The sequence below is a fragment of the Artemia sp. Qi Xiang Cuo genome, chromosome 12 (assembly GCF_049724085.1).
Source record: "Artemia sp. Qi Xiang Cuo chromosome 12, ASM4972408v1, whole genome shotgun sequence".
NCBI lineage: Eukaryota > Metazoa > Arthropoda > Branchiopoda > Anostraca > Artemiidae > Artemia > Artemia sp. Qi Xiang Cuo.
Window position 1 is genome coordinate 66706650 of NC_142805.1, and position 24899 is coordinate 66731548.

General features: G+C 35.3%; 1 protein-coding gene across 3 annotated transcripts in view; it reads left to right on the plus strand.

The window, feature by feature from the left end:
• Positions 1-24899, plus strand: part of HisT (Histamine transporter) — a 90299-nt gene that overhangs the window by 18158 nt on the left and 47242 nt on the right. For all 3 annotated transcript variants that reach the window (XM_089098453.1, XM_089098454.1, XM_089098452.1), the window contains exon 3: positions 24363-24587. In XM_089098453.1, the coding sequence (XP_088954579.1) occupies positions 24363-24587 (225 nt within the window). The remainder of the gene's footprint in view (positions 1-24362; positions 24588-24899) is intronic.

Consider the following 24899-nt stretch of genomic DNA (forward strand, 5'->3'; position numbering starts at 1 on the left):
TTTTTCAAAAGACATTTCAGAACAAGTTCTTTTCTTAATGTCCCAGCTAAACCCTTTTTACAAGTTGAAGTACCCATCCTTTTCACCCACAACTTTACTTTACAGCTTTTTGAATACCACAACACCAAGCAATACTCTTCAAAGACATTTCAGAACAAGTTCTTTTCTTAATGTCCAACCTAAACCCATTTTATAAGTTTAAATACCCATCCTTTTCCCTCACAACTTTACTTTACGGCTTTCTGAATACCACAACACCAAGCAATACTTTTCAAAAGACATTTAAGAACAAGTTCTTTTCTTAATGTCCCACCTAAACCTATTTTACAAGTTGAACTACCAATCCTTTTCACCCACAACTTTACTTTACAGCTTTTTGAATACCACAACACCAAGTAATACTTTTTAAATACATTTCAGGAACAAGTTCCTATCTTAATATCCCTCCTAAACCCATTTTACAAGTTGAACTACCAATCCTTTTCACCCACAACTTTACTTTACCGCTTTTTGAATACCACAACACCAAGCAATACTTTTCAAAAGACTTTTCAGAACAAGTTCATTACGTAGTGTCCCACCTAAACCCATTTTACTAGTTGAAGTACCCATCCTTTTCACCCACAACATTACTTTACAGCTTTTTGAATACCCCAACACCAAGCAATACTTTTCAAAAGACATTTCAGAACAAGTTCTTTTCTTAATATGCCACCTAAACCCATTTTACAAGTTGAACTATCCGTCGTTTTCACCCACAACTTTACTTCACAGCTTTTAGAATACCACAACGACCAAGCAATATTTTTCAAAAGACATTTCAGAACAAGTTCTTTTCTTAATGTCACACCTAAACCCATTTTACAAGTTGAAGTACCCATCCTTTTCACTCACAACTTTACTTTAGAGCTTTTTGAATACCAAAACACCAAGCAATACTTTTCAAAAGACATTTCAGAACAAGTTTTTTCTTAATGTCCCACTTAAACCCATTTTACAAGTTGAAGTACCCATCCTTTTAACCCACAACTTTACTTTACAGCTTTTTGAACCCAGGGAGCCTAGTGAGAGAGACATGCAAAAAGCTAGGTTCATTTTTTTACTAAAGCAAGTGCTACCATCTATTTCAATTAAGGTATAGATGGCAGTACAACCAATTTTTCCTTTACCCGGGCACCTACAGCTAACCTACAATACCACCTTTTTTTCAAGTAACTGCATTCACATTAGGTTCATTTAGGTTCACTTAGCATGGCACTCCACGCTAAGTGAACCTAAATGAACGTAACGTGAATGCAGTTACATGAAAAAAGGGTGGTATTGTAGGTTGGCTATAGGTGCCCGGCTGAAGGAATGATCAGTTGTGCTGCCATCTATACCTTAATTGAAATAGATGGTAGCACTTGCTTTAGTAAAAAAATGAACCTAGCTTTTTGCATGTCTCTCTCACTAGGCTCCCTGGGTTCAAAAAGCTGTAAAGTAAAGTTATGGGTCAAAAGGATGGGTACTTCAACTTGTAAAATGGGTTTAGGTCTGACATTAATAAAAGAACTTGTTCTGAAATGTCTTTTGAAGAGTATTGCTTGGTGTTGTTGTATTAAAAAAGCTGTGAAGTATAGCTGTGGGTGAAAAAGATAGGTACTTCAACTTGTAAAATGAGTTTAGGTGGGACATTAGGAAAAGAACTTGTTCTAAAATGTCTTTTGAAAATTATTGCTTGGTGTTGTGGTATTCAAAAAGCTGTAAAGTAAAGTTGTGAGTGAAAAAGATGGGTACTTCAACTTGTAAAATGGGTTTAAGTGGTACATTAAGAAAGGAACTTGTTCTGAAATGTCTTTTGAAAAGTATTGCTTGGTGTTGTGGTATTCAAAAAGCTGTAAAGTAAAGTTGTGAGTGAAAAGGATGGGTACTTGAACTTGTAATATGGGTTTAGGTGTGACATTAAGAAAAGAACTTGTTCTGAAATGTCTTTTGAAAAGTATTGCTTGGTTTTGTGGTATTCAAAAAGCTGTAAAGTAAAGTTGTGGGTGAAAAGGATGGGTACTTCAACTTGTAAAATGGGTTTAGGTGGGATATTAAGAAAGGAACTTGTTCTGAAATGTCTTTTGAAAAATATTGCTTCGTGTTGTGGCATTCAAAAAGCTGTAAAGTAAAGTATTGGGTGAAAGGGATGGGTAGTTAAACTTGTAAAATGGGTTTAGGTGATACATTAAGAAAAGAACTTGTTCTGAAATGTCTTTTGAAAAGTATTGCTTGGTGTTGGGGTATTCAAAAAGCTGTAAAGTAAAGTTGTGGGTGAAAAGGATGTGCACTTCAACTTGTAAAATGGGCTTAGGTGGGACATTAAGTAATGAACTTGTTCTGAAAAGTCTTTTGAAAAGTATTGCTTGGTTTTGTGGCATTCACAAATCTGTAAAGTAAAGTTGTGGGTGAAAAGGATTGGTAGTTCAACTTGTAAAATGGGTTTAAGAGGGATATTAAGAAAGGAACTTGTTCTGAAATTTCTTTTTAATAGTATTGCTTGGTGTTGTGGTATTCAAAAAGCTGTAAAGTAAATTTGTGGGTGAAAAGGATTGGTAGTTCAACTTGTAAAATGGGTTTAGGTGGGACATTAAGAGAAGAACTTGTTCTGAAATGTCTTTTGAAAAGTATTGCTTGGTGTTTTGGTATTCAAAAAGCTTTAAAGTAAAGTTGTGGGTGAAAAGGATTTGTACTTCAACTTGTAAAATGGGTTTAGGTGGGACATTAAGAAAAGTACTTGTTCTGAAATGTCTTTTGAAAAGTATTGCTTGGTGTTGTGGTATTCAAAAAGTTAAAAAGTAAAGTTGTGGGTGAAAAGGATATGTAGTTCAACTTGTAAAATGGGTTTAGGTGGCAAATTAAGAAAAGAACTTGTTCTGAAATGTCTTTTGAAAAGTTTTGCTTGGTGTTGTGGTATGCAAAAAGCTGTAAAGTAAAGTTGTGGCTGAAAAGGATGGGTACTTCAACTTGTAAAATGGGTTTAGGTGGGACATTAAGAAAAGAACTTGCTCTGAATTGTCTTTTGAAAAGTATTGCCTGGTGTTGTGGTATTCAAAAAAGCTGTAAAGTAAAGTTGTGGGTGAAAAGGATGGGTACTTCAACTTGTAAAATGGGTTTAGGAGGGACATTAAGAAAAGAACTTGTTCTGAAATGTCCTTTGAAAAGTATTGCTTGGTGTTGTGGTATTCAAAAAGCTGTAAAGTAAAGTTGTGGGTAAAAAGGATGGGTTCTTCAACTTGTAAAATTGGTTTAGGTGGGACATTAAGAAAAAAACTTGTTCTGAAATGTCTTTTGAAAAGTATTGCTTGGTGTGGTGGTATTCAAAAAGCTGTAAAGTAAAGTTGTGGGTGAAAAGGATGGGTACTTCAACTTGTAAAATGAGTTTAGGTGGGACATTAAGAAAAGAACTTGTTCTGAAAAGTCTTTTGAAAAGTATTGCTTGGTTTTATTGTATTCAAAAAGCTGTACAGTAAAGTTGTGGGTGAAAAGGATTGGTAGTTCAACTTGTAAAATGGGTTTAAGAGGGATATTAAGAAAGGAACTTGTTCTGAAATGTCTTTTTAAAAGTATTGCTTGGTGTTGTGGTATTCAAAAAGCTGTAAAGTAAAGTTGTGGGTGAAAAGGATTGGTAGTTCAACTTGTAAAATGGGTTTAGGTGGGACATTAAGAAAAGAACTTGTTCTGAAATGTCTTTCGAAAAGTATTGCTTGGTGTTTTGGTATTCAAAAAGCGGTAAAGTAAAGTTGTGGGTGAGAAGGATTTGTACTTCAACTTGTAAAATGGGTTTATTTGGGACATTAAGCAAGGAACTTGTTCTGAAATGTCTTTTGAAAAGTATTGCTTGGTGTTGTGGTATTCAAAAAATAAAAAGTAAAGTTATGGGTGAAAAGGATGGGTAGTTCAACTTGTAAAATGGGTTTAGGTGGGACAATAAGAAAAGAACTTGTTCTGAAATGTCTTTTGAAAAGTATTGCTTGGTGTTGTGGTATGCAAAAAGCTGTAAAGTAAAGTTGTGGGTGAAAAGGATGGGTACTTCAACTTGTAAAATGGGTTTAGGTTGGAAATTAAGAAAGGAACTTGTTCTGAATGTCTTTTGAAAAGTATTGCTTGGTGTTGTGGTATTCAAAAAGATGTAAAGTAAAGTTGTGGGTGAAAAGGATGGGTTCTTCAACTTTTAAAATTGGTTTAGGTGGGACATTAAGAAAAGAACTTGTTCTGAAATGTCTTTTGAAAAGTATTGCTTGGTGTGGTGGTATTCAAAAAGCTGTAAAGTAAAGTTGTGGGTGAAAAGGATGGGTACTTCAACTTGTAAAATGTGTTTAGGTGGGAAATTACGTAATGAACTTGTCCTGAAATGTCTTTTGAAGAGTATTGCTTGGTTTTGTGGTATTCAAAAAGCTGTAAAGTAAAGTTTTGGGTGAAAAGGATGGGCACTTCAACTTGTAAAATGGGTTTAGGTGGGACATTAAGAAAAGAACTTGTTCTGAAATGTCTTTTGAAAAATATTGCTTGGTTTTGTGGTATTCAAAAAGCTGTAAAGTAAAGATATGGGTAAAAAGGATTGGTAGTTCAACTTGTAAAATGGGTTTAGGTGGGACATTAAGAAAGGAACTTGTTCTGAAATGTCTTTTTAATAGTATTTCTTGGTGTTGTGGTATTCAAAAAGCTGTAAAGTAAAGTTGTGGGTGAAAAGGATGGGTAGTTCAACTAGTAAAATGGGTTTAGGTGGAACATTAAGAAAAGAACTTGTTCTGAAATGTCTTTTGAAAAGTATTGCTTGGTGTTTTGGTATTCAAAAAGCTGTAAAGTAAAGTTGTGGGCTAGAAGGATTTGTACTTCAACTTGAAAATGGGTTTAGGTTAATTAAGAAAAGAACTTGTTCTGAAATGTCTTTTGAAAAGTATTGCTTGCTGTTGTGGTATTCAAAAAGTTAAAAAAAAAGTTGTGGGTGAGAAGGATGGGTAGTTCAACTTGTAAAATGGGTTTAGGTGGGACATTAAGAAAAGAACTTGTTCTGAAATGTCTTTTGAAAAGTATTGCTTGGTGTTGTGGTATTCAAAAAAGCTGTAAAGTAAAGTTGTGGGTGAAAAGGATGGGTACTTCAACTTGTAAAATGCGTTTAGGTGGGACATTAAGAACTTGTTCTGAAATGTCTTTCGAAAAGTATTGCTTGGTGTTGTGGTATTCAAAAAGGTGTAAAGTAAAGCTGTGGGTGAAAAGGATGGGTTCTTCAACTTGTAAAATTGGTTTAGGTGGGACATTAAGAAAAGAACTTGTTTTGAAATGTCTTTTGAAAAGTATTGCTTGGTGTGGTGGTATTCAAAAAGCTGTAAAGTAAAGTTTTGGGTGAAAAGGATGGGTACTTCAACTTTTAAAATGGGTTTAGGTGGGACATTACGTAATGAACGTGTTCTGAAATGTCTTTTAAAGAGTATTGCTTGGTGTTGTGGTATTCAAAAAGCTGTAGAGTAAAGTTGTGGGTGAAAAGGATGGGTAGTTCAACCTGTAAAATGGGTTTAGGTGGGACATTAAGAAAAGAACTTGTTCTGAAATGTCTTTTGAAAAGTATTGCTTGGTGTTGTGATAATTAAAAAAGTTGCAAAGTAAAGTTGTTGGTGAAAAGGATGGGTAGTTCAACTTGTAAAATGGGTTTAGGTAGGACATTAAGAAAAGAACTTGTTCTGAAATGTCTTTTGAAAAGTATTGCTTGGTGTTGTGGTATGCAAAAAGCTGTAATGTAAAGTTTTGGGTGAAAAGGATGGGTACTTCAACTTCTAAAATGGGTTTAGGAGGGACATTAAGAAAAGAACTTGTTCTGAAATGTCTTTTGAAAAGTATTTCTTGGTGTTGTGGTATTCAAAAAGCTGTAAAGTTGTGGGTGAAAAGGATGGGTACTTCAACTTGTAAAATGGGTTTAGGTAGGACATTAAGAAAAGAACTTGTTCTGAAATGTCTTTTAACAAGAAATGTATTGCTTGGTTTTATGGTATTCAAAAAGCTGTAAAGTAAAGTTGTGGGTGAAAAGGATTGATAGTTCAACTTGTAAAATGGGTTTAAGAGGGATATTAAGAAAGGAACTTGTTCTGAAATGTCTTTTGAAAAGTATTGCTTGGTATTGTGGTATGCAAAAAGCTGTAAAGTAAAGTTTTGGGTGAAAAGGATGGGTACTTCAACTTGTAAAATGGGTTTAGGTGGTACATTAAGAAAAGAACTTGTTCTGAATGTCTTTTGAAAAGTATTGCTTAGTGTTGTGGTATTCAAAAAAGCTGTAAAGTAAAGTTGTGGGTGAAAAGGATGGGTTCTTCAACTTGTAAAATTGGTTTAGGAGGGACATTAAGAAAAGGACTTGTTCTGAAATATCTTTTGAAAAGTATTGCTTGGTGTGGTGGTATTAAAAAAGCTATAAAGTAAACTTGTGGGTGAAAAGGATGGGTACTTCAACTTGTAAAATGGTTTTAGGTGGGACATTACGTAATGAACTTGTTCTGAAATGTCTTTTGAAGAGTATTGCTTGGTGTTGTGGTATTCAAAAAGATGTAAAGTAAAATTTTGGGTGAAAAGGATGGGCACTTCAACTTGTAAAATGGGTTTAGGTGGGACATTACGTAATGAACTTGTTCTGAAATGTCTTTTGAAAAGTATTGCTTGGTTTTCTGGTATTCAAAAAGCTGTAAAGTAAAGTTGTGGGTGAAAAGGATGGGTACTTCAACTTGTAAAATGGGTTTAGGTGGGACATTAAGAAAAGAACTTGTTCTGAAATGTCTTTTGAAAAGTATTGCTTGGTGTTGTGGTATTCAAAAAGATGTAAAGTAAAGATGTGGGTGAAAAGGATGGGTTCTTCAACTTGTAAAATTGGTTTAGGTGGGATATTAAGAAAAGAACTTGTTCTGAAATGTCTTTTGAAAAGTATTGCTTGGTGTGGTGGTATTCAAAAAGCTGTAAAGTAAAGTTGTGGGTGAAAAGGATGGGTACTTTAACTTGTAAAATGGGTTTAGGTGGGAAATTACGTAATGAACTTGTTCTGAAATGTCTTTTGAAGAGTATTGCTTGGTGTTGTGGTATTCAAAAAGCTGTAAAGTAAAGTTGTGGGTGAAAAGGATGGGTACTTCAACTTGTAAAATGGGTTTAGGTGGGACATTAAGAAAAGAACTTGTTCTGAAATGTCTTTTGATAAGTATTGCTTGGTTTTGTGGTATTCAAAAAGCTGTAAAGTAAAGTTGTGGGTAAAAAGGATTGGTAGTTCAACTTGTAAAATGGGTTTAGATGGGACATTAAGAAAAGAACTTGTTCTGAAATGTCTTTTGAAAAGTATTACTTGGTGTTTTGGTATTCAAAAAGCTGTAAAGTAAAGTTGTGGGCTAGAAGGATTTGTACTTCAACTTGAAAATGGGTTTAGGTTAATTAAGAAAAGAACTTGTTCTGAAATGTCTTTTGAAAAGTATTGCTTGCTGTTGTGGTATTCAAAAAGTTAAAAAAAAAGTTGTGGGTGAAAAGGATGGGTAGTTCAACTTGTAAAATGGGTTTAGGTGGGAAATTAAGAAAAGAACTTGTTCTGAAATGTCTTTTGAAAAGTATTGCTTGGTGTTGTGGTATTCAAAAAGCTGTAAAGTAAAGTTGTGGGTGAAAATGATGGGTATTTCAACTTGTTAAATGGGTTTAGGTGGGACATTAAGAAAAGAATTTTTTCTGAAATGTCTTTTGAAAAGTATTGCTTGGTGTTGTGGTATTCAAAAAAGCTGTAAAGTAAAGTTGTGGGTGAAAAGGATGGGTACTTCAACTTGTAAAATGGGTTTAGGTGGGACATTAAGAACTTGTTCTGAAATGTCTTTTGAAAAGTATTGCTTGGTGTTGTGGTATTCAAAAAGGTGTAAAGTAAAGCTGTGGGTGAAAAGGATGGGTTCTTCAACTTGTAAAATTGGTTTAGGTGGGACATTAAGAAAAGACCTTTTTTTGAAATGTCTTTTGAAAAGTATTGCTTGGTGTGGTGGTATTCAAAAAGCTGTAAAGTAAAGTTTTGGGTGAAAAGGATGGGTACTTCAACTTTTAAAATGGGTTTTGGTGGGACATTACGTAATGAACTTGTTCTGAAATGTCTTTTGAAGAGTATTGCTTGGTGTTGTGGTATTCAAAAAGCTGTAGAGTAAAGTTGTGGGTGAAAAGGATGGGTAGTTCAACCTGTAAAATGGGTTTAGGTGGGACATTAAGAAAAGAACTTGTTCTGAAATGTCTTTTGAAAAGTATTGCTTGGTGTTGTGATAATTAAAAAAGTTGCAAAGTAAAGTTGTTGGTGAAAAGGATGGGTAGTTCAACTTGTAAAATGGGTTTAGGTAGGACATTAAGAAAAGAACTTGTTCTGAAATGTCTTTTGAAAAGTATTGCTTGGTGTTGTGGTATGCAAAAAGCTGTAAAGTAAAGTTGTGGGTGAAAAGGATGGGTAATTCAACTTGTAAAATGGGTTTAGGAGGGACATTAAGAAAATAACTTGTTCTGAAATGTCTTTTGAAAAGTATTTCTTGGTGTTGTGGTGTTCAAAAAGCTGTAAAGTTGTGGGTGAAAAGGATGGGTACTTCAACTTGTAAAATGGGTTTAGGTAGGACATTAAGAAAAGAACTTGTTCTGAAATGTCTTTTAACAAGAAATGTATTGCTTGGTTTTATGGTATTCAAAAAGCTGTAAAGTAAAGTTGTGGGTGAAAAGGATTGATAGTTCAACTTGTAAAATGGGTTTAAGAGGGATATTAAGAAAGGAACTTGTTCTGAAATGTCTTTTGAAAAGTATTGCTTGGTATTGTGGTATGCAAAAAGCTGTACAGTAAAGTTTTGGGTGAAAAGGATGGGTACTTCAACTTGTAAAATGGGTTTAGGTGGTACATTAAGAAAAGAACTTGTTCTGAATGTCTTTTGAAAAGTATTTCTTAGTGTTGTGGTATTCAAAAAAGCTGTAAAGTAAAGTTGTGGGTGAAAAGGATGGGTACTTCAACTTGTAAAATGGGCTTAGGTGGGACATTAAGAAAAGAACTTGTTCTGAAATATCTTTTGAAAAGTATTGCTTGGTGTGGTGGTATTAAAAAAGCTGTAAAGTAAACTTGTGGGTGAAAAGGATGGGTACTTCAACTTGTAAAATGGGTTTAGGTGGGACATTAAGTAATGAACTTGTTCTGAAATTTCTTTTGAAGAGTATTGCTTGGTGTTGTGGTATTCAAAAAGTTGTAAAGTAAAGTTTTGGGTCAAAAGGATGGGTACTTCAACTTGTAAAATGGGTTTAAAAGGGACATTAAGAGAAGAACTTGTTCTGAAATGTCTTTTGAAAAGTATTGCTTGGTGTTTTGGTATTCAAAAAGCTTTAAAGTAAAGTTGTGGGTGAGAAGGATTTGTACTTCAACTTGTAAAATGGGTTCAGGTGGGAAATTAAGAAAAGAACTTGTTCTGAAATGTCTTTTGAAAAGTATTGCTTGGTGTTGTGGTATTCAAAAAGTTAAAAAGTAATGTTAAGGGTGAAAAGGATGGGTAGTTCAACTTGTGAAATGGGTTTAGGTGGGAAATTAAGAAAAGAACTTGTTCTGAAATGTCTTTTGAAAAGTATTGCTTGGTGTTGTGGTATTCAAAAAGTTAAAAAGTAAAGTTGTGGATGAAAAGGATGGGTAGTTCAACTTGTAAAATGGGTTTAGGTGGGAAATTAAGAAAAGAACTTGTTCTGAAATGTCTTTTGAAAAGTATTGCTTGGAGTTGTGGTATGCAAAAAGCTGTATATTAAAGTTGTGGGTGAAAAGAATGGGTACTTCAACTTGTAAAATGGGTTTAGGTGGGAAATTAAGAAAAGAACTTGTTCTGAAATGTCTTTTGAAAAGTATTGCTTGGTGTTGTGGTATTCAAAAAAGCTGTAAAGTAAAGTTGTTGGTGAAAAGGATGGGTACTTCAACTTGTAAAATGGGTTTAGGTGGGACATTTAAGAAAAGAACTTGCTCTGAAATGTTTTTTGAAAAGTATTGCTCTGTGTTGTGGTATTCAAAAAGCTGTAAAGTAAAGTTATGGGTGAAAAGGATGGGTTCTTTAACTTGTAAAATTGTTTTAGGTGGGATATTAAGAAAAGAACTTGTTCTGAAATGTCTTTTGAAAAGTATTGCTTGGCGTGGTGGTATTCAAAAAGCTGTAAAGTAAAGTTGTGGGTGAAAAGGATGGGTACTTCAACTTGTAAAATGGGTTTAGGTGGTACATTAAGAAAAGAACTTGTTCTGAAATGTCTTTTGAAAAGTATTGCTTGGTGTTGTGGTATTCAAAAAAGCTGTAAAGTAAAGTTGTGGGTGAAAAGGATGGGTACTTCAACTTGTAAAATGGGTTTAGGAGGGACGTTACGTAATGAACTTGTTCTGAAATGTCTTTTGAAGACCATTGCTTGGTGTTGTGGTATTCAAAAATCTGTAAAGTAAAGTTGTGGGTGAAAAGGATGGGTACTTAAACTTGTAAAATGGGTTTAGATGGGACATTAAGAAAAGAACTTGTTCTGAAATGTCTTTTGAAAAGTATTGTTTGGTGTTGTGGTATTCAAAAAAGCTGTAAAGCTGTGGGTGAAAAGGATGGGTACTTCAACTTGTAAAATGGGTTTAGGTGAGACATTAAGAAAAGAACTTGTTCTGAAATGTCTTTTAACAAGAAATGTATTGCTTGGTTTTATGGTATTCAAAAAGCTGTAAAGTAAAATTGTGGGTGAAAAGGATTGATAGTTCAACTTGTAAAATGGGTTTAAGAGGGATATTAAGAAAGGAACTTGTTCTGAAATGTCTTTTTAAAAGTATTGCTTGGTGTTGTGGTATTCAAAAAGCTGTACAGTAAAGTTTTGGGTGAAAAGGATGGGTAGTTCAACTTGTAAAATGGGTTTAGGTGGAATATTAAGAGAAGAACTTGTTCTGAAATGTCTTTTGAAAAGTATTGCTTGGTGTTTTGGTATTCAAAAAGCTTTAAAGTAAAGTTGTGGGTGAGAAGGATTTGTACTTCAACTTGTGAAATGGGTTCAGGTGGGAAATTAAGAAAAGAACTTGTTCTGAAATGTCTTTTGAAAAGTATTGCTTGGTGTTGTGGTATTCAAAAAGTTAAAAAGTAAAGTTGTGGGTGAAAAGGATGGGTAGTTCAACTTGTAAAATGGGTTTAGGTGGGAAATTAAGAAAAGAACTTGTTCTGAAATGTCTTTTGAAAAGTTTTGCTTGGAGTTGTGGTATGCAAAAAGCTGTTAAGTAAAGTTGTGGCTAAAAAGGATGGGTACTTCAACTTGTAAAATGGGTTTAGGAGGGACATTAAGAAAAGAACTTGTTCTGAAATGTCTTTTGAAAAGTATTGCTTGGTGTTGTGATATTCAAAAAGCTGTAAAGTAAAGTTGTGGGTGAAAAGGATGGGTTCATCAACTTGTAAAATTAGTTTAGGTTGGATATTAAGAAAAGAACTTGTTCTGATATGTCTTTTGAAAAGTATTGCTTGGTGTGGTGGTATTCAAAAAGCTGTAAAGTAAAGTTGTGGGTGAAAAGGATGGGTACTTCAACTTGTAAAATGGGTTTAGGTGGGACATTACGTAATGAACTTGTTCTGAAATGTCTTTTAAAGAGTAAGGATGGGTACTTCAACTTGTAAAATGGGTTTAGGTGGGACATTACGTAATGAACTTGTTCTGAAAAGTCTTTTGAAAAGTATTGCTTGGTTTTATTGTATTCAAAAAGCTGTACAGTAAAGTTGTGGGTGAAAAGGATTGGTAGTTCAACTTGTAAAATGGGTTTAGGTGGGAAATTAAGAAAAGACCTTGTTCTGAAATGTCTTTTGAAAAGTATTGCTTGGTGTTTTGGTATGCAAAAAGCTGTAAAGTAAAGTTGTGGGTGAAAAGGATGGGTACTTTAACTTGTAAAATTGGTTTAGTGGGACATTAAGAAAAGAACTTGTTCTGAAATATCTTTTGAAAAGTATTGATTGGTGTTATGGTATTCAAAAAGCTGTAAAGTAAAGTTTTGGGTGAAAAGGATGGGTACTTCAACTTGTAAAATGTGTTTAGGTGGGACATTACGTAATGAACTTGTTCTGAAATGTCTTTTGAAGAGTATTGCTTGGTGTTGTGGTATTCAAAAAGCTGTAAAGTAAAGTTGTGGGTGAAAAGGATGGGTACTTCAACTTGTAAAATGGGTTTAGGTGGGACATTAAGAAAAGAACTTGTTCTGAAATGTCTTTTGAAAAGTATTGCTTGGTTTTGTGGTATTCAAAAAGCTGTAAAGTAAAGTTGTGGGTAAAAAGGATTGGTAGTTCAACTTGTAAAATGGGTTTAGGTGGGACATTAAGAAAGGAACTTGTTCTGAAATGTCTTTTTAAAAGTATTACTTGGTGTTGTGGTATTCAAAAAGCTGTAAAGTAAAGTTGTGGGCGAAAAGGATGGGTAGTTCAACTTGTAAAATGGGTTTAGATGGGACATTAAGAAAAGAACTTGTTCTGAAATGTCTTTTGAAAAGTATTGCTTGGTGTTTTGGTATTCAAAAAGCTGTAAAGTAAAGTTGTGGGTGAGAAGGATTTGTACTTCAACTTGAAAAAGGGTTTAGGTGGGAGATTAAGAAAAGAACTTGTTCTGAAATGTCTTTTGAAAAGTATTGCTTGCTGTTGTGGTATTCAAAAAGTTAAAAAGTAAAGTTGTGGGTGAAAAGGATGGGTAGTTCAACTTGTAAAATGGGTTTAGGTGGGAAATTAAGAAAAGAACTTGTTCTGAAATGTATTTTGAAAAGTATTGCTTGGTGTTGTGGTATGCAAAAAGCTGTAAAGTAAAGTTGTGGGTGAAAAGGATGGGTACTTCAACTTGTAAAATGGGGTTAGGTGGGACATTAAGAAAAGAACTTGTTCTGAAATGTCTTTTGGAAAGTATTGCTTGGTGTTGTAGTATTCAAAAAAGCTGTAAAGTAAAGTTTTGGGTGAAAAGGATGGGTACTTCAACTTGTAAAATGGGTTTAGGTGGGACATTAAGAACTTGTTCTGAAATGTCTTTTGAAAAGTATTGCTTGGTGTTGTGGTTTTCAAAAAGCTGTAAAATAAAGATATGGGTGAAAAGGATGGGTTCTTCAACTTGTAAAATTGGTTTAGGTGGGACATTAAGAAAAGAACTTGTTTTGAAATGTCTTTTGAAAAGTATTGCTTGGTGTGGTGGTATTCGAAAAGCTATAAAGTAAACTTTTGGGTGAAAAGGATGGGTACTTCAACTTTTAAAATGGGTTTTGGTGGGAAATTACGTAATGAACTTGTTCTGAAATGTCTTTTGAAGAGTATTGCTTGGTGTTGTGGTATTCAAAAAGCTGTAGAATAAAGTTGTGGGTGAAAAGGATGGGTAGTTCAACTTGTAAAATAGGTTTAGGTGGGACATTAAGAAAAGAACTTGTTCTGAAATGTCTTTAAAAAGTATTGCTTGGTTTTGTGGTATTCAAAAAGCTGTAAAGTAAATTTGTTGGTGAAAAGGATGGGTAGTTCAACCTGTAAAATGGGTTTAGGTGGGACATTAAGAAAAGAACTTGTTCTGAAATGTCTTTGAAAAGTATTGCTTGGTGTTGTGGTAATTAAAAAAGTTGCAAAGTAAAGTTGTTGGTGAAAAGGAGGGTTAGTTCAACTTGTAAAATGGGTTTAGGTGGGACATTAAGAAAAGAACTTGTTCTGAAATGTCTTTTGAAAAGTATTGCTTGGTTTTGTGGTATGCAAAAAGCTTTAAAGTAAAGTTGTGGGTAAAAAAAATGGGTACTTCAACTTCTAAAATGGGTTTAGGAGGGACATTAAGAAAAGAACTTGTTCTGAAATGTCTTTTGAAAAGTATTTCTTGGTGTTGTGGTATTCAAAAAAGCTGTAAAGTTGTGGGTGAAAAGGATGGGTACTTCAACTTCTAAAATGGGTTTAGGTGGGACATAAGAAAAGAACTTGTTCTGAAATGTCTTTTAACAAGAAATGTATTGCTTGGTTTTATGGTATTCAAAAAGCTGTAAAGCAAAGTTGTGGGTGAAAAGGATTGATAGTTCAACTTGTAAAATGGGTTTAAGAGGGATATTAAGAAAGGAACTTGTTCCGAAATGTCTTTTGAAAAGTATTGCTTGGTATTGTGGTATGCAAAAAGCTGTAAAGTAAAGTTTTGGTCTAAAAGGATGGGTACTTCAACTTGTAAAATGGGTTTAGGTGGTACATTAAGAAAAGAACTTGTTCTGAAATGTCTTTTGAAAAGTATTGCTTGGTGTTGTGGTATTCAAAAAGCTGTAAAGTAAAGCTATGGGTGAAAAGGATGGGTTCTTTAACTTGTAAAATTGGTTTAGGTGGGACATTAAGAAAAGGACTTGTTCTGAAATGTCTTTTGAAAAGTATTGCTTGGTGTGGTGGTATTCAAAAAGCTGTAAAGTAAACTTGTGGGTGAAAAGGATGGGTACTTCACCTTGTAAAATGTGATTAGGAGGGACATTACGTAATGAACTTGTTCTGAAATGTCTTTTGAAGAGTATTGCTTGGTGTTGTGGTATTCAAAAATCTGTAAAGTAAAGTTTTGGGTGAAAAGGATGGGTAGTTCAACTTGTAAAATGGGTTTAAGAGGGATATTAAGAAAGGAACATGTTCTGAAATGTCTTTTTAAAAGTATTTCTTGGTGTTGTGGTATTCAAAAAGCTGTAAAGTAAATTTGTGGGTGAAAAGGATTGGTAGTTCAACTAGTAAAATGGGTTTAGGTAGAACATTAAGAAAAGAACTTGTTCTGAAATGTCTTTTGAAAAGTATTGCTTGGTGTTTTGGTATTCAAAAAGCTGTAAAGTAAAGTTGTGGGTGAGAAGGATTTGTACTTCAACTTGTAAAATGGGTTTAGGTGGGACATTAAGAAAAGAACTTGTTCTGAAATGTCTTTTGAAAAGTATTGCTTGGTGTTGTGGTATGCAAAAAGCTGTCTATTAAAGTTATGGGTGAAAAGAATGGGTACTTCAACTTGTAAAATGGGTTTAGGTGGGACATTAAGAAAAGAACTTGTTCTGAAATGTCTTTTGAAAAGTATTGCTTGGTGTTGTGGTATTCAAAAAAGCTGTAAAGTAAAGTTGTTGGTAAAAAGGATGGGTACTTCAACTTGTAAAATGGGTTTAGGTGGGACATTAAGAAAAGAACTTGCTCTGAAATGTCTTTTGAAAAGTATTGCTTGGTGTTGTGGTATTCAAAAAGCTGTAAAGTAAAGTTGTGGGTGAAAAGGATGGGTTCTTTAACTTGTAAAATTGGTTTAGGTTGGATATTAAGAAAAGAACTTGTTCTGATATGTCTTTTGAAAAGTATTGCTTGGTGTGGTGGTATTCAAAAAGCTGTAAAGTAAAGTTGTGGGTGAAAAGGATGGGTACTTCAGCTTGTAAAATGGGTTTAGGAGGGAGATTAAGTAATGAACTTGTTCTGAAATGTCTTTTGAAGACCATTGCTTGGTGTTGTGGTATTCAAAAAGCTGTAAAGTAAAGTTGTGGGTGAAAAGGATGGGTACTTAAACTTGTAAAGTGGGTTTAGATGGGACATTGAGAAAAGAACTTGTTCTGAAATGTCTTTTGAAAAGTATTGTTTAGTGTTGTGGTATTCAAAAAAGCTGTAAAGTAAAGTTGTGGGTGAAAAGGATGGGTACTTCAACTTGTAAAATGGGTTTAGGAGGGACATTAAGAAAAGAACTTTATCTGAAATGTCTTTTCAAAAGTATTGCTTGGTGTTGTGGTATTCAAAAAAGCTGTAAAGTAAAGTTTTGGGTGAAAAGGATGGGTATTTCAACTTGTAAAATGGGCTTAGGAGGGATATTAAGAAAAGAACTTGTTCTGAAATGTCTTTTGAAAAGTTTTGCTTGGTGTTGTGGTATTCGAAAAGCTGTAAAGTGAAGTTGTGGGTGAAAAGGATTGGTACTTCAACTTGTAAATGGGTTTAGGTGGCACATTAAGAAAAGAACTTAATCTGAAATGCCTTTTGAAAAGTATTGCTTGGTGCTGTGGTATGCAAAAATCTGTAAAGTGAAGTTGTGGCTGAAAAGGATGGGTACTTCAACTTGTAAAATGGGTTTTGGTGGGGCATTAAGAAAAGAACTTGTTCTGAAATGTCTTTTGAAAAGTGTTGCTTGGTTTTGTGGTATTCAAAAAGCTGTAAAGTAAAGTTGTGGGTGAAAAGGATGGGTACTTCAACTTGTAAAATGGGTTTAGAAGGGATATTAAGAAAGGAACTTGTTCTGAAATGTTTTTTGAAAAGTATTGCTTGGTGTTGTGGTATTCAAAAACCTGTAAAGTAAAGTTGTGGGTGAAAAGGATGGGTACTTCAACTTGTAAAATGCGTTTAGGTGGGACATTAAGAAAAGAACTTGTTCTAAAATATCTTTTGAACAGTATTGCTTGGTGTTATGGTATTCAAAAAGCTGTAAAGTAAAGTTGTGGGTGAAAAGGATGGATACTTCAACTTGTAAAATGCGTTTAGGTGGGACATTAAGAAAAGAACTTGTTCTGAAATGTCTTTTGAAAAGTATTGCTTGGTGTCATGGTATTCAAAAAGCTGTAAAGTAAAGTTGTGGATGAAAAGGATGGGTACTTCAACTTGTAAAATGCGTTTAGGTGGGACATTAAGAAAAGAACTTGTTCTGAATTGTTGTTTGAAAAGTATTGCTTGGTGTTGTTTTATTCAAAAAAGCTGTAAAGTAAAGTTGGGGGTGAAAAGGATGGGTACTTCAACTTTTAAAATGGATTTAGGTGGGACATTAAGAAAAGAACTTGTTCTGAAATGTCTTTTGACAAGTATTGCTTGGTGTTGTGGTATGCAAAAAGCTGTAAAGTAAAGTTGTGGGTGAAAAGGATGTTTTGAAAAGTATTAGTTGGTGTTGTGGTATTCAAAAAGCTGTAAAGTAAAGTTGTGGGTGAAAAGGATGGGTACTTCAACTTGTAAAATGCGTTTAGGTGGGACATTAAGAAAAGAACTTGTTCGGAATTGTTGTTTGAAAAGTATTGCTTGGTGTTGTGGTATTCAAAAAAGCTGTAAAGTAAAGTTGTGGGTGAAAAGGATGGGTACTTCAAGTTTTAAAATGGATTTAGGTGGGACATTAAGAAAGGAACTTGTTCTGAAACGTCTTTTGAAAAGTATTGCTGGGTGTTGTGGTATGCAAAAAGCTGTAAATATAAGTTATGGGTGAAAAGGATGGGTAATTCAACTTGTAAAATGGGTTTAGGAGGGATATTGAGAAAAGAACTTGTTCTGAAATGTCTTTTGAAAAGTATTGCTTGGTGTTTTGGTATTTAAAAAGCTGTAAAGTAATTTTGTGGGTGAAAAGGATGGGTACTTCAACTTGTAAAATGCGTTTAGGTTGGACATTAAGAAAAGAACTTGTTCTGAATTGTCTTTTGAAAAGTATTGCTTGGTGTTGTGGTATTCAAAAAAGCTGTAAAGTAAAGTTGTGGGTGAAAAGGATGGATACTTCAACTTGTAAAATGGGTTTAGGTGGGACATTAAGAAAAGAACTTGTTCTGAAATGTCTTTTGAAAAGTATTGCTTGGTGTTGTGGTATTCAAAAAGCTGTAAAGTAAAGTTATGGGTGAAAAGGATGGGTACTTCAACTTGTAAAATGGGTTTAGGAGGGATATTAAGAAAAGAACTTGTTCTGAAATGTCTTTTGAAAAGTATTGCTTGGTGTTGTGGCATTCAATAAAGCTGTAAAGTAAAGTTGTGGGTGAAAAGGATTGGTAGTTCAACTTGTAAAATGGGTTTAGGAGGGATATTAAGAAAGGAAGTTGTTCTGAAATGTCTTTTGAAAAGTATTGCTTGGTGTTATGGTATTCAAAAAGCAGTAAAGTAAAGTTGTGGGTGAAAAGGATGGGTACTTAAACTTGTAAAGTGGGTTTAGGTGGGACATTAAGAAAAGAACTTGTTCTGAAATGTCTTTTGAAGAGTATTGCTTGGTGTTGTGGTATTCAAAAAAGCTGTAAAGTAAAGTTGTGGGTGAAAAGGATGGGTACTTCAATTTGTAAAATGGGTTTAGGTAGGAGATTAAGAGAAGAACTTGTTCTGAAAAGATATATTCGGGGTGGAGCCAAAAAGTTGGGGGGGGGGGGAGTTCTTCTGTGTCTCAAGTGTGCAAAAAAATTATTTAAAAAATGGGGGGCAAAAAAGTTGGGCGGGGGCCTTGGGGGGCCCAGGGGGCCCCTTTGTGGGCCCGGGGATTTTTGGGGGCCCGTAAGACCTTGGGGGCTCCGGAAGGCCTTTGGGGGCTTTTGCGGCCCGGTGGGCCCGGGGTATTTGGTGCCCCGGGGAGCCTTTTGGGGGATGGGGCCCTTTGGGGTTGGGGTAGGGGACCTCACAACATTGTTCAAATGGAACTTGTGTATTATAACGACCACGGAGTTTCACCCAAATCATCTTCTAAAATCATCTTGTAAAATGTCTCAAACTGTTTCGCCTAAATCATCTTCAAATTATCTCAAACGGTTTCGCCCAAATAATCCCTAAACGTAATTTCTGCGTGGATTCACCGTCTTTGCTTATGTAAATCAATTTCTGAGAAATCCAGTTCCCCTCGAGTCTATCAATACATCTCTTCCCGTTAGAATTCAATGCGCATGTGCAAACTTCGTCCCGGAGTCATTACACCTAGAAACAACAAATAAATCGACCTTAAAAATTGGGGCATATACCCCATTAGACTCGATCAATAATCCTTGGATAAATTATGTTAGCCCAGCGTTAGGCTCAATTATAGATGGCAGCACGGTGTTCGTCCTGGAGTCGTTATGGCTTCCCTACTGAAGGGGAGTTTGTTGTGGTTAGTATTAATACCAAGAGGGTTATTAGAAAACATCCGGTGGAGAATAAAAGATGGATTATCGTATACCCTCAAATATAGGATATTTATTTACTATTTATCACCTCGTGATGTGCAATGCCTTCTTTGTTAAAACGGGTTTGATGCTTTCTCGATCCTTAAAAGTACTCCCTAAGGAATTTCAATGGAATTTTGCATTCAAATATTATTTCAAAATGACTTAAAAATGTGGGTAGCAGTGGAAGGAAACAAACTAATCCGATTCATAGAATCATGCTGTACGTTATAAAGTAAGGGTACTTGTCTATTATAGCGACCACACCTAAGTTGTTGATCTGATTAATCATAATGAAAAATAACAAACTATGAAGAAAATATAATACGCTAGTAACAAAATTATGGAAACAACAACAGAGAATTATGGAAACCACGCCGCCCAGAACGCATTATATTAAGTACCAACTCTATATCTAACCAACTCTATATATTAAATATTTAATTAAAATATACCTGCATAGTTATTTTGTCTCACTGATACTAAGCTAATTATCTCCAAATGCAAACAGAGAAACCAATTTTACCCAGATCAAGAGCGTGAGTGTTGTTGCTATAATAGACAAGTACCAAAGCAAGAATTCCATTGTTTTAATGTTTCTGTTAGTTTTGGTACACTCTAGATCTGGGGCCATCGGGGACCATCCCTGATATCTGGGACCCTGATATCTGCATTTTCAGAAAAGCAACCATGATATTAGGAAAGAACATAAAATAAGGAATCTAATTGTACTAGTTTTACCTATTTATTATTTTTACTTTAGAAGTGGTCAACTACTTAAGTAGTACCCCATACCTTAAAAATAGTATGTTAAACAAATTCATATATTAGCCAGTAAACACGTAGCATAAACACTACTCTAGATCAATTTTGGGGGAATATTTGGTGTCTTCAGCACACCTATTAAATTAAAATGACTTTCAATTTAATTGCGTGAGGCGACACGGGTGATTGGAAAGGTCTGAAGGGGCTGATCACCCCTTTCCGAAACCAGGAAGTTTTTTTTATATATTTCCATTTGTTTAAGGGTTTTGTAACCCTTTTCCGAAACCCCTAAGCTTTTTTTTATATTTCAATTCGATTTGATGTTTTAATTTGATATTTTATCTGGCCGATCTCATCCCTTTTTTCACTTACCTAAGGCTTAACCCTCCCTTTCTAAGGAAATGAAGGAATGAGGTATTGTACAATTCAAAGAAAGAATTCACAAGGTGGCGCACATCAAGCGTGGGGAGGTGTGTCATTTATACTACTACGACTGCTACTAACAAGACACTGCATAACGAAGCTGCCTGAGGCCCACATAGCTACACACGCTCTTCATCCATCCCATAAATTCGATGGGGGCAGCCTCCCTCTTTATGCCCTCCCGTAAAGTTCCAGTTTCCCTTAAATCGTTCCTAACCTCCTTCTCCCACCCAATTCACGGACAACCTGCTTTTTGTTTGGCTCTAGATGGCTGGCTGACAAGGACAATCTTGGGCAATCTGTCCTTCTTCATCCGCAGAATGTGTCCTATCCATCTCAACTTTTTTGTCATTACAGCCCTAGGAAGCGGGATTGAACAATTTTTTTCGTAAACCATACTGTTTGAAACAGGGTCAGTCAGACCTGTACCCAAAACAACCCGTAGACAATTTTCCAGGAAAATATCTCGTGAATCCTCATCCGACTTTCAGAGCGCCTACGATTCAGGACCATACTTGACCCCTGTCATCGCTGTAGCTTCCAATATTCTAATCTTGGTTAGCAGACTTATCTTCCTATTTTTCCAAAAAAGAAATTCTGTGATAAAAGACCCTGGGCCGTGACTATTATACTTGTAACATCTTCACTGCACCCACCGTCTTTAAAAATAAATACTACCTAGGTAAGTGAAGCTGTCCACTGAATAGATCTACTTGTTACTCCAAATTACATCTTCACCTTAACTTGTTCCTAGTTTCAGCGACATAGTCTTCTTAACATTAATTTTCAAACCTATACTTGCACCCTGGACTCGTAAAACTTTTAAGAATTCATTCATTTGAAAAAAAAAATCATCTAAAATACTCAAATCTTCTGCATAATCTAAGTCTAGTAGAGTTTTACTTCCTCATTTGACTCCATGCTTTAAGATGAAAATAATTTTCAATGCAAACTCAGATATATCTATGTTTAACTTGTCAATTACTTAGACTTACCACGCCGGTCGGTGCATAAGATGGCCTCTCCAGATAACCTCTCTAGCGTCTTCGGCAGAAGATCATCAAAGAATGGTCTTGAGAGCACTGTATCTTTTTCTAGTCATCGTCCAAGTGCAGCCTTCTGTCGTCCGGGCCGTCAAAATCCTGGAGAAGTCCAACACGCAACATCATGAGGCAGGCTATTCCTGCCCATTCTAACCATTTGTCCCCAATATCGCCACCGACTGCTTATGACTTCATCAATAACGAGTGACGGTTTAGTCCTTCTCTCTAATGAATGAGTTGGTAATTTGTCTGACTAGTTGATTCCGAAAATCCGTTGAAGGCAATTATTTTCAAAACTTTTCTCTAAAAAACTTTCTCTGGATTCTTTTCTCTAGCTGTTTTGTCAGCGCCCAGCTTTCAGACTTTCAGAACCATACATTAGTCCTCACAGGACAATACCATTGAAGAGCCTCAATTTCAACTTCAAAGAGAAAGTTACATTTCTCCAAACGTTTCTTAACTCGTCAAAGGTGCTTCTTGCGCACGCGATACGCGTGGCAATACCTCTTCAATTTTCTTTGCTTTAGCTGTCAGTGGCTCAGCAGATATTTTATTCTCATCATTGCGCGGGATTTTTGTCTTTTGCGTGCTTATTTCCAAACCTATTCGTTCCCCTACTTTCGAGAGCTTATTTATGTTATACTGAAGCTCTTCTCTTAAGTGAGAAAGGAGCGTTATATCGTCTGCGAGATCTGCATCAAATAAAGTACGATTTTCATTCAACTGATGCCATCTATGAAGTTGCACGTCCGCGAGATGAAGTCCGTGAGTATTGTAAACATCACTGGGGACAAAATGCATCCCTATCGAACGCTGAGTTGACTTCGAACTCAGCGTTGGCCACTCAGTCAGTTGGCCGCTCAATCAGGTTCCCATCATCAGTTTCAACAGCACACATTCGTTCCTCATGTAACGCCATTATAATTCTGACAATTTCATCAGGGAAGCCATAGTAGCGCAGTATTTTCCAAATTGAATATCTATGGACTGAATCGAAAGCCTTCAAGAAATCGATGAAAGCCATTATGATTTCAGTCTGCCATTCATTTGACTCTTCAATAAGTATTTTAATCCTGAAGATCAAGTCAGCACATGACCTACTTGGTTGGAAGCCATGCTGTTCATCTCTGAGTATGGCGTCAACTTTCGTCTGGATGCAATTCAAAAGTCGCCAATTGTTGCAATCAGTAGTTCTATCCTTCTTAAATAGTTTCACTATAACCCCTTTCTTCATATCTGCGGGAATATCTCACTAAAAGAGAGTTGGCTGCATTGAATAACGATTATTTAACTGTATACGCATAATGAGATAATTGCTTGGAAAAGTTGGCACAATTTTTTTCTGATGCAGGAAGTGCAACCTATAATCAACGCAGGGACGGGGGGTGACAAAGATTAGGTGTAAGTCCCAAAAGATCCGTCTGAAGTAAATCCACTTACTAGTTTAGATGGGGCTTTATGTGCCCTTTTCTTAGACATCAGTATCCCCAGAAAGAGTTCGCTCAAATACAATATTCCGGCTACCTGCAACTATGCATATAATCATTGAGTTTTTGAAATCAAAGAAAAAAAAGATACTACCCAGGGCTTTACACAGGATAAATACTCCTACTTGAGACCCTAATTAAAAAAATTGACCCTTCAAGTGAAGTTTTTGTACAATCTAAACCAACGCCCTTGGAAAAATCGCATGACCCCGCTCCTTAGTGATTGAAGCTAGGCTATCCAAGCGCTTTTGAAAACTTCAGCAATTTAAAATTCAAAAGTTGCTTTTTTAAACTTAAAATTAATAATATTATACATTAAGCCATTCTATTGGATAAAGTAGTAATGGGTACCAGCTTTTTATTATTATTATTATTATTTTTTGAAGAGCTAATGTTCGTCATTTTCCATTTCATTTTATTTAAAATTACTGTTGCGAAAATACAAGAGTTCCACGGAACGCCTAAAAAAATTAAATAATTGTGTATGCTGTGGAACCCATTCAAGACTTTTTTTTGAAGGGAAGGAGGAGAAAACAGTTATCTTCTTACAATTGACTGTGTACTTTGGGCCGAATTGCACATAAAGCATGTTTTTTTCAATTAAAGTGCTTTATCAACTTTTAGCTTTTGTTTCTATTTTCAAAACTGCAACGTTCATGAGTCGAGTTTTTTTTAATTTTCTTTTATTGAAATGGCTAAATAACAACATTAATTCTTGTTCTAAGTTTCTACGTATAATGTTCAAAGTAAGAATAATATATGTCACAGCTTTGAAAAAAAAAATCAAAAACAGATAAATTATATGATAAACATAAAAAACTAGAAAAACTCGTGAAAGATCGAGATAAGCGGGGCATGGCCTGAAAGCTTTTCGTATAGCTTTCGAACGCTTGAAAGTCGAAATAGTTACCTGATATATAGTTACGTGGAGAGGCCACCTTATGCACCGACTGCACCGTATAAGTTGAACGCTTGGTTCGAAAGCTTGAAAGCTTTCGAACCTGGCGGAGCATGAACGGGGCATGGCCTAAAAGCTTTTCGTATATGCCTAAACCTGGCGGTGCTTAGTTCGACCACTACCTTTTTAAAGGTTTATATGAAGGTCCGGTCTGGCCGTGTTCTTGAATGTCTGGTATTTTTCCAACCCTGTACATTTTTTTTACCCAGTTCGTCTCTCCTTCTTTGCTTTCTCAACGCCAGAACAGGTCCGTTGCAATAGTCTAAAAGGTGTTATGCAACATATTTGCCATATTATAGCCCATTCTCTTGGAATAAGCACGCTTGACCAGTTGTTCCAATCCGTTTCTTCGGATCGGATTTCCCATAAAACCTCTAGCTTAGTAGGTTCTTGAGACATCTAGAAGTTTCTGTTTGTCCCCGCAATTGTTATTATTTTTTGTTACCTGCAGAACTTGCTTTTGATATTTAAAGGTTTTGATATTGCTGTGTTTTGAATTATTAAGGACAAAATCTTCCTGTTAAAAAAAACGATCGTTGATAAAAGTCCAAAATCTAAAAATTCGCCTCCCCCTCCCACTAAATTTTTAGGATTTTAAGATTTTATTAGTCCCAACGATTTGCTTACAATTCACTTCTTTGTTACTAAATCCTCCTCCCTCTCCACAAAGAAATTACTCACAAGTATGTTAGTAATCTTACACTCATCACTATTAATTCTGATAACTAATTGCAGCGAATCAAGGCAAATCTATTCCTCATTGCGTGGAATTTCCTCATTGCATGGAACACAAATTTTCAAAAATGCCCCAAATTTATAATTTTCTTTTTTAGGGTTTGCGTGTTGTAGTACTATTAGGAATACTAGGGACAGCCGCTGGAGGATGGATAAAGTTTTTTTCTGCAGCACCGGATAGATTTTGGGTGGCTTTTATTGGCCAAACAGTAACAGCCATTTCGCAGATTTTCATTCTCAGTACGCCACCTCATCTTGCAGCTGTTTGGTTTGGTGCCGATCAAGTTTCTTCTGCCACAGCAATGGGTGTTTTTGGCAACCAGGTAACTAGAAAACGTCAAATAAGAACAAAAAGTTCCAATTAAAATCTTCTGCTAGAAAACGTCAGGTAACTAATGACGTCAAACAAGAACACAAAGTTTCAATTAAAATCTTATACTTAGAAACGTCAAGTAACTAGAAAATGTCAAACAAGAACAAAATGTTCCAACTAAAATCTTCTGCCAGAAAACGTCAGATAACTAAAGACGTCAAACAAGAAACACAAATTTTCAATTAAAATCTTATACTTGGAAACGTCACGTAATTAGAAAATGTCAAATAAGAACACAATGTTCCAATTAAAATCTTCTGCT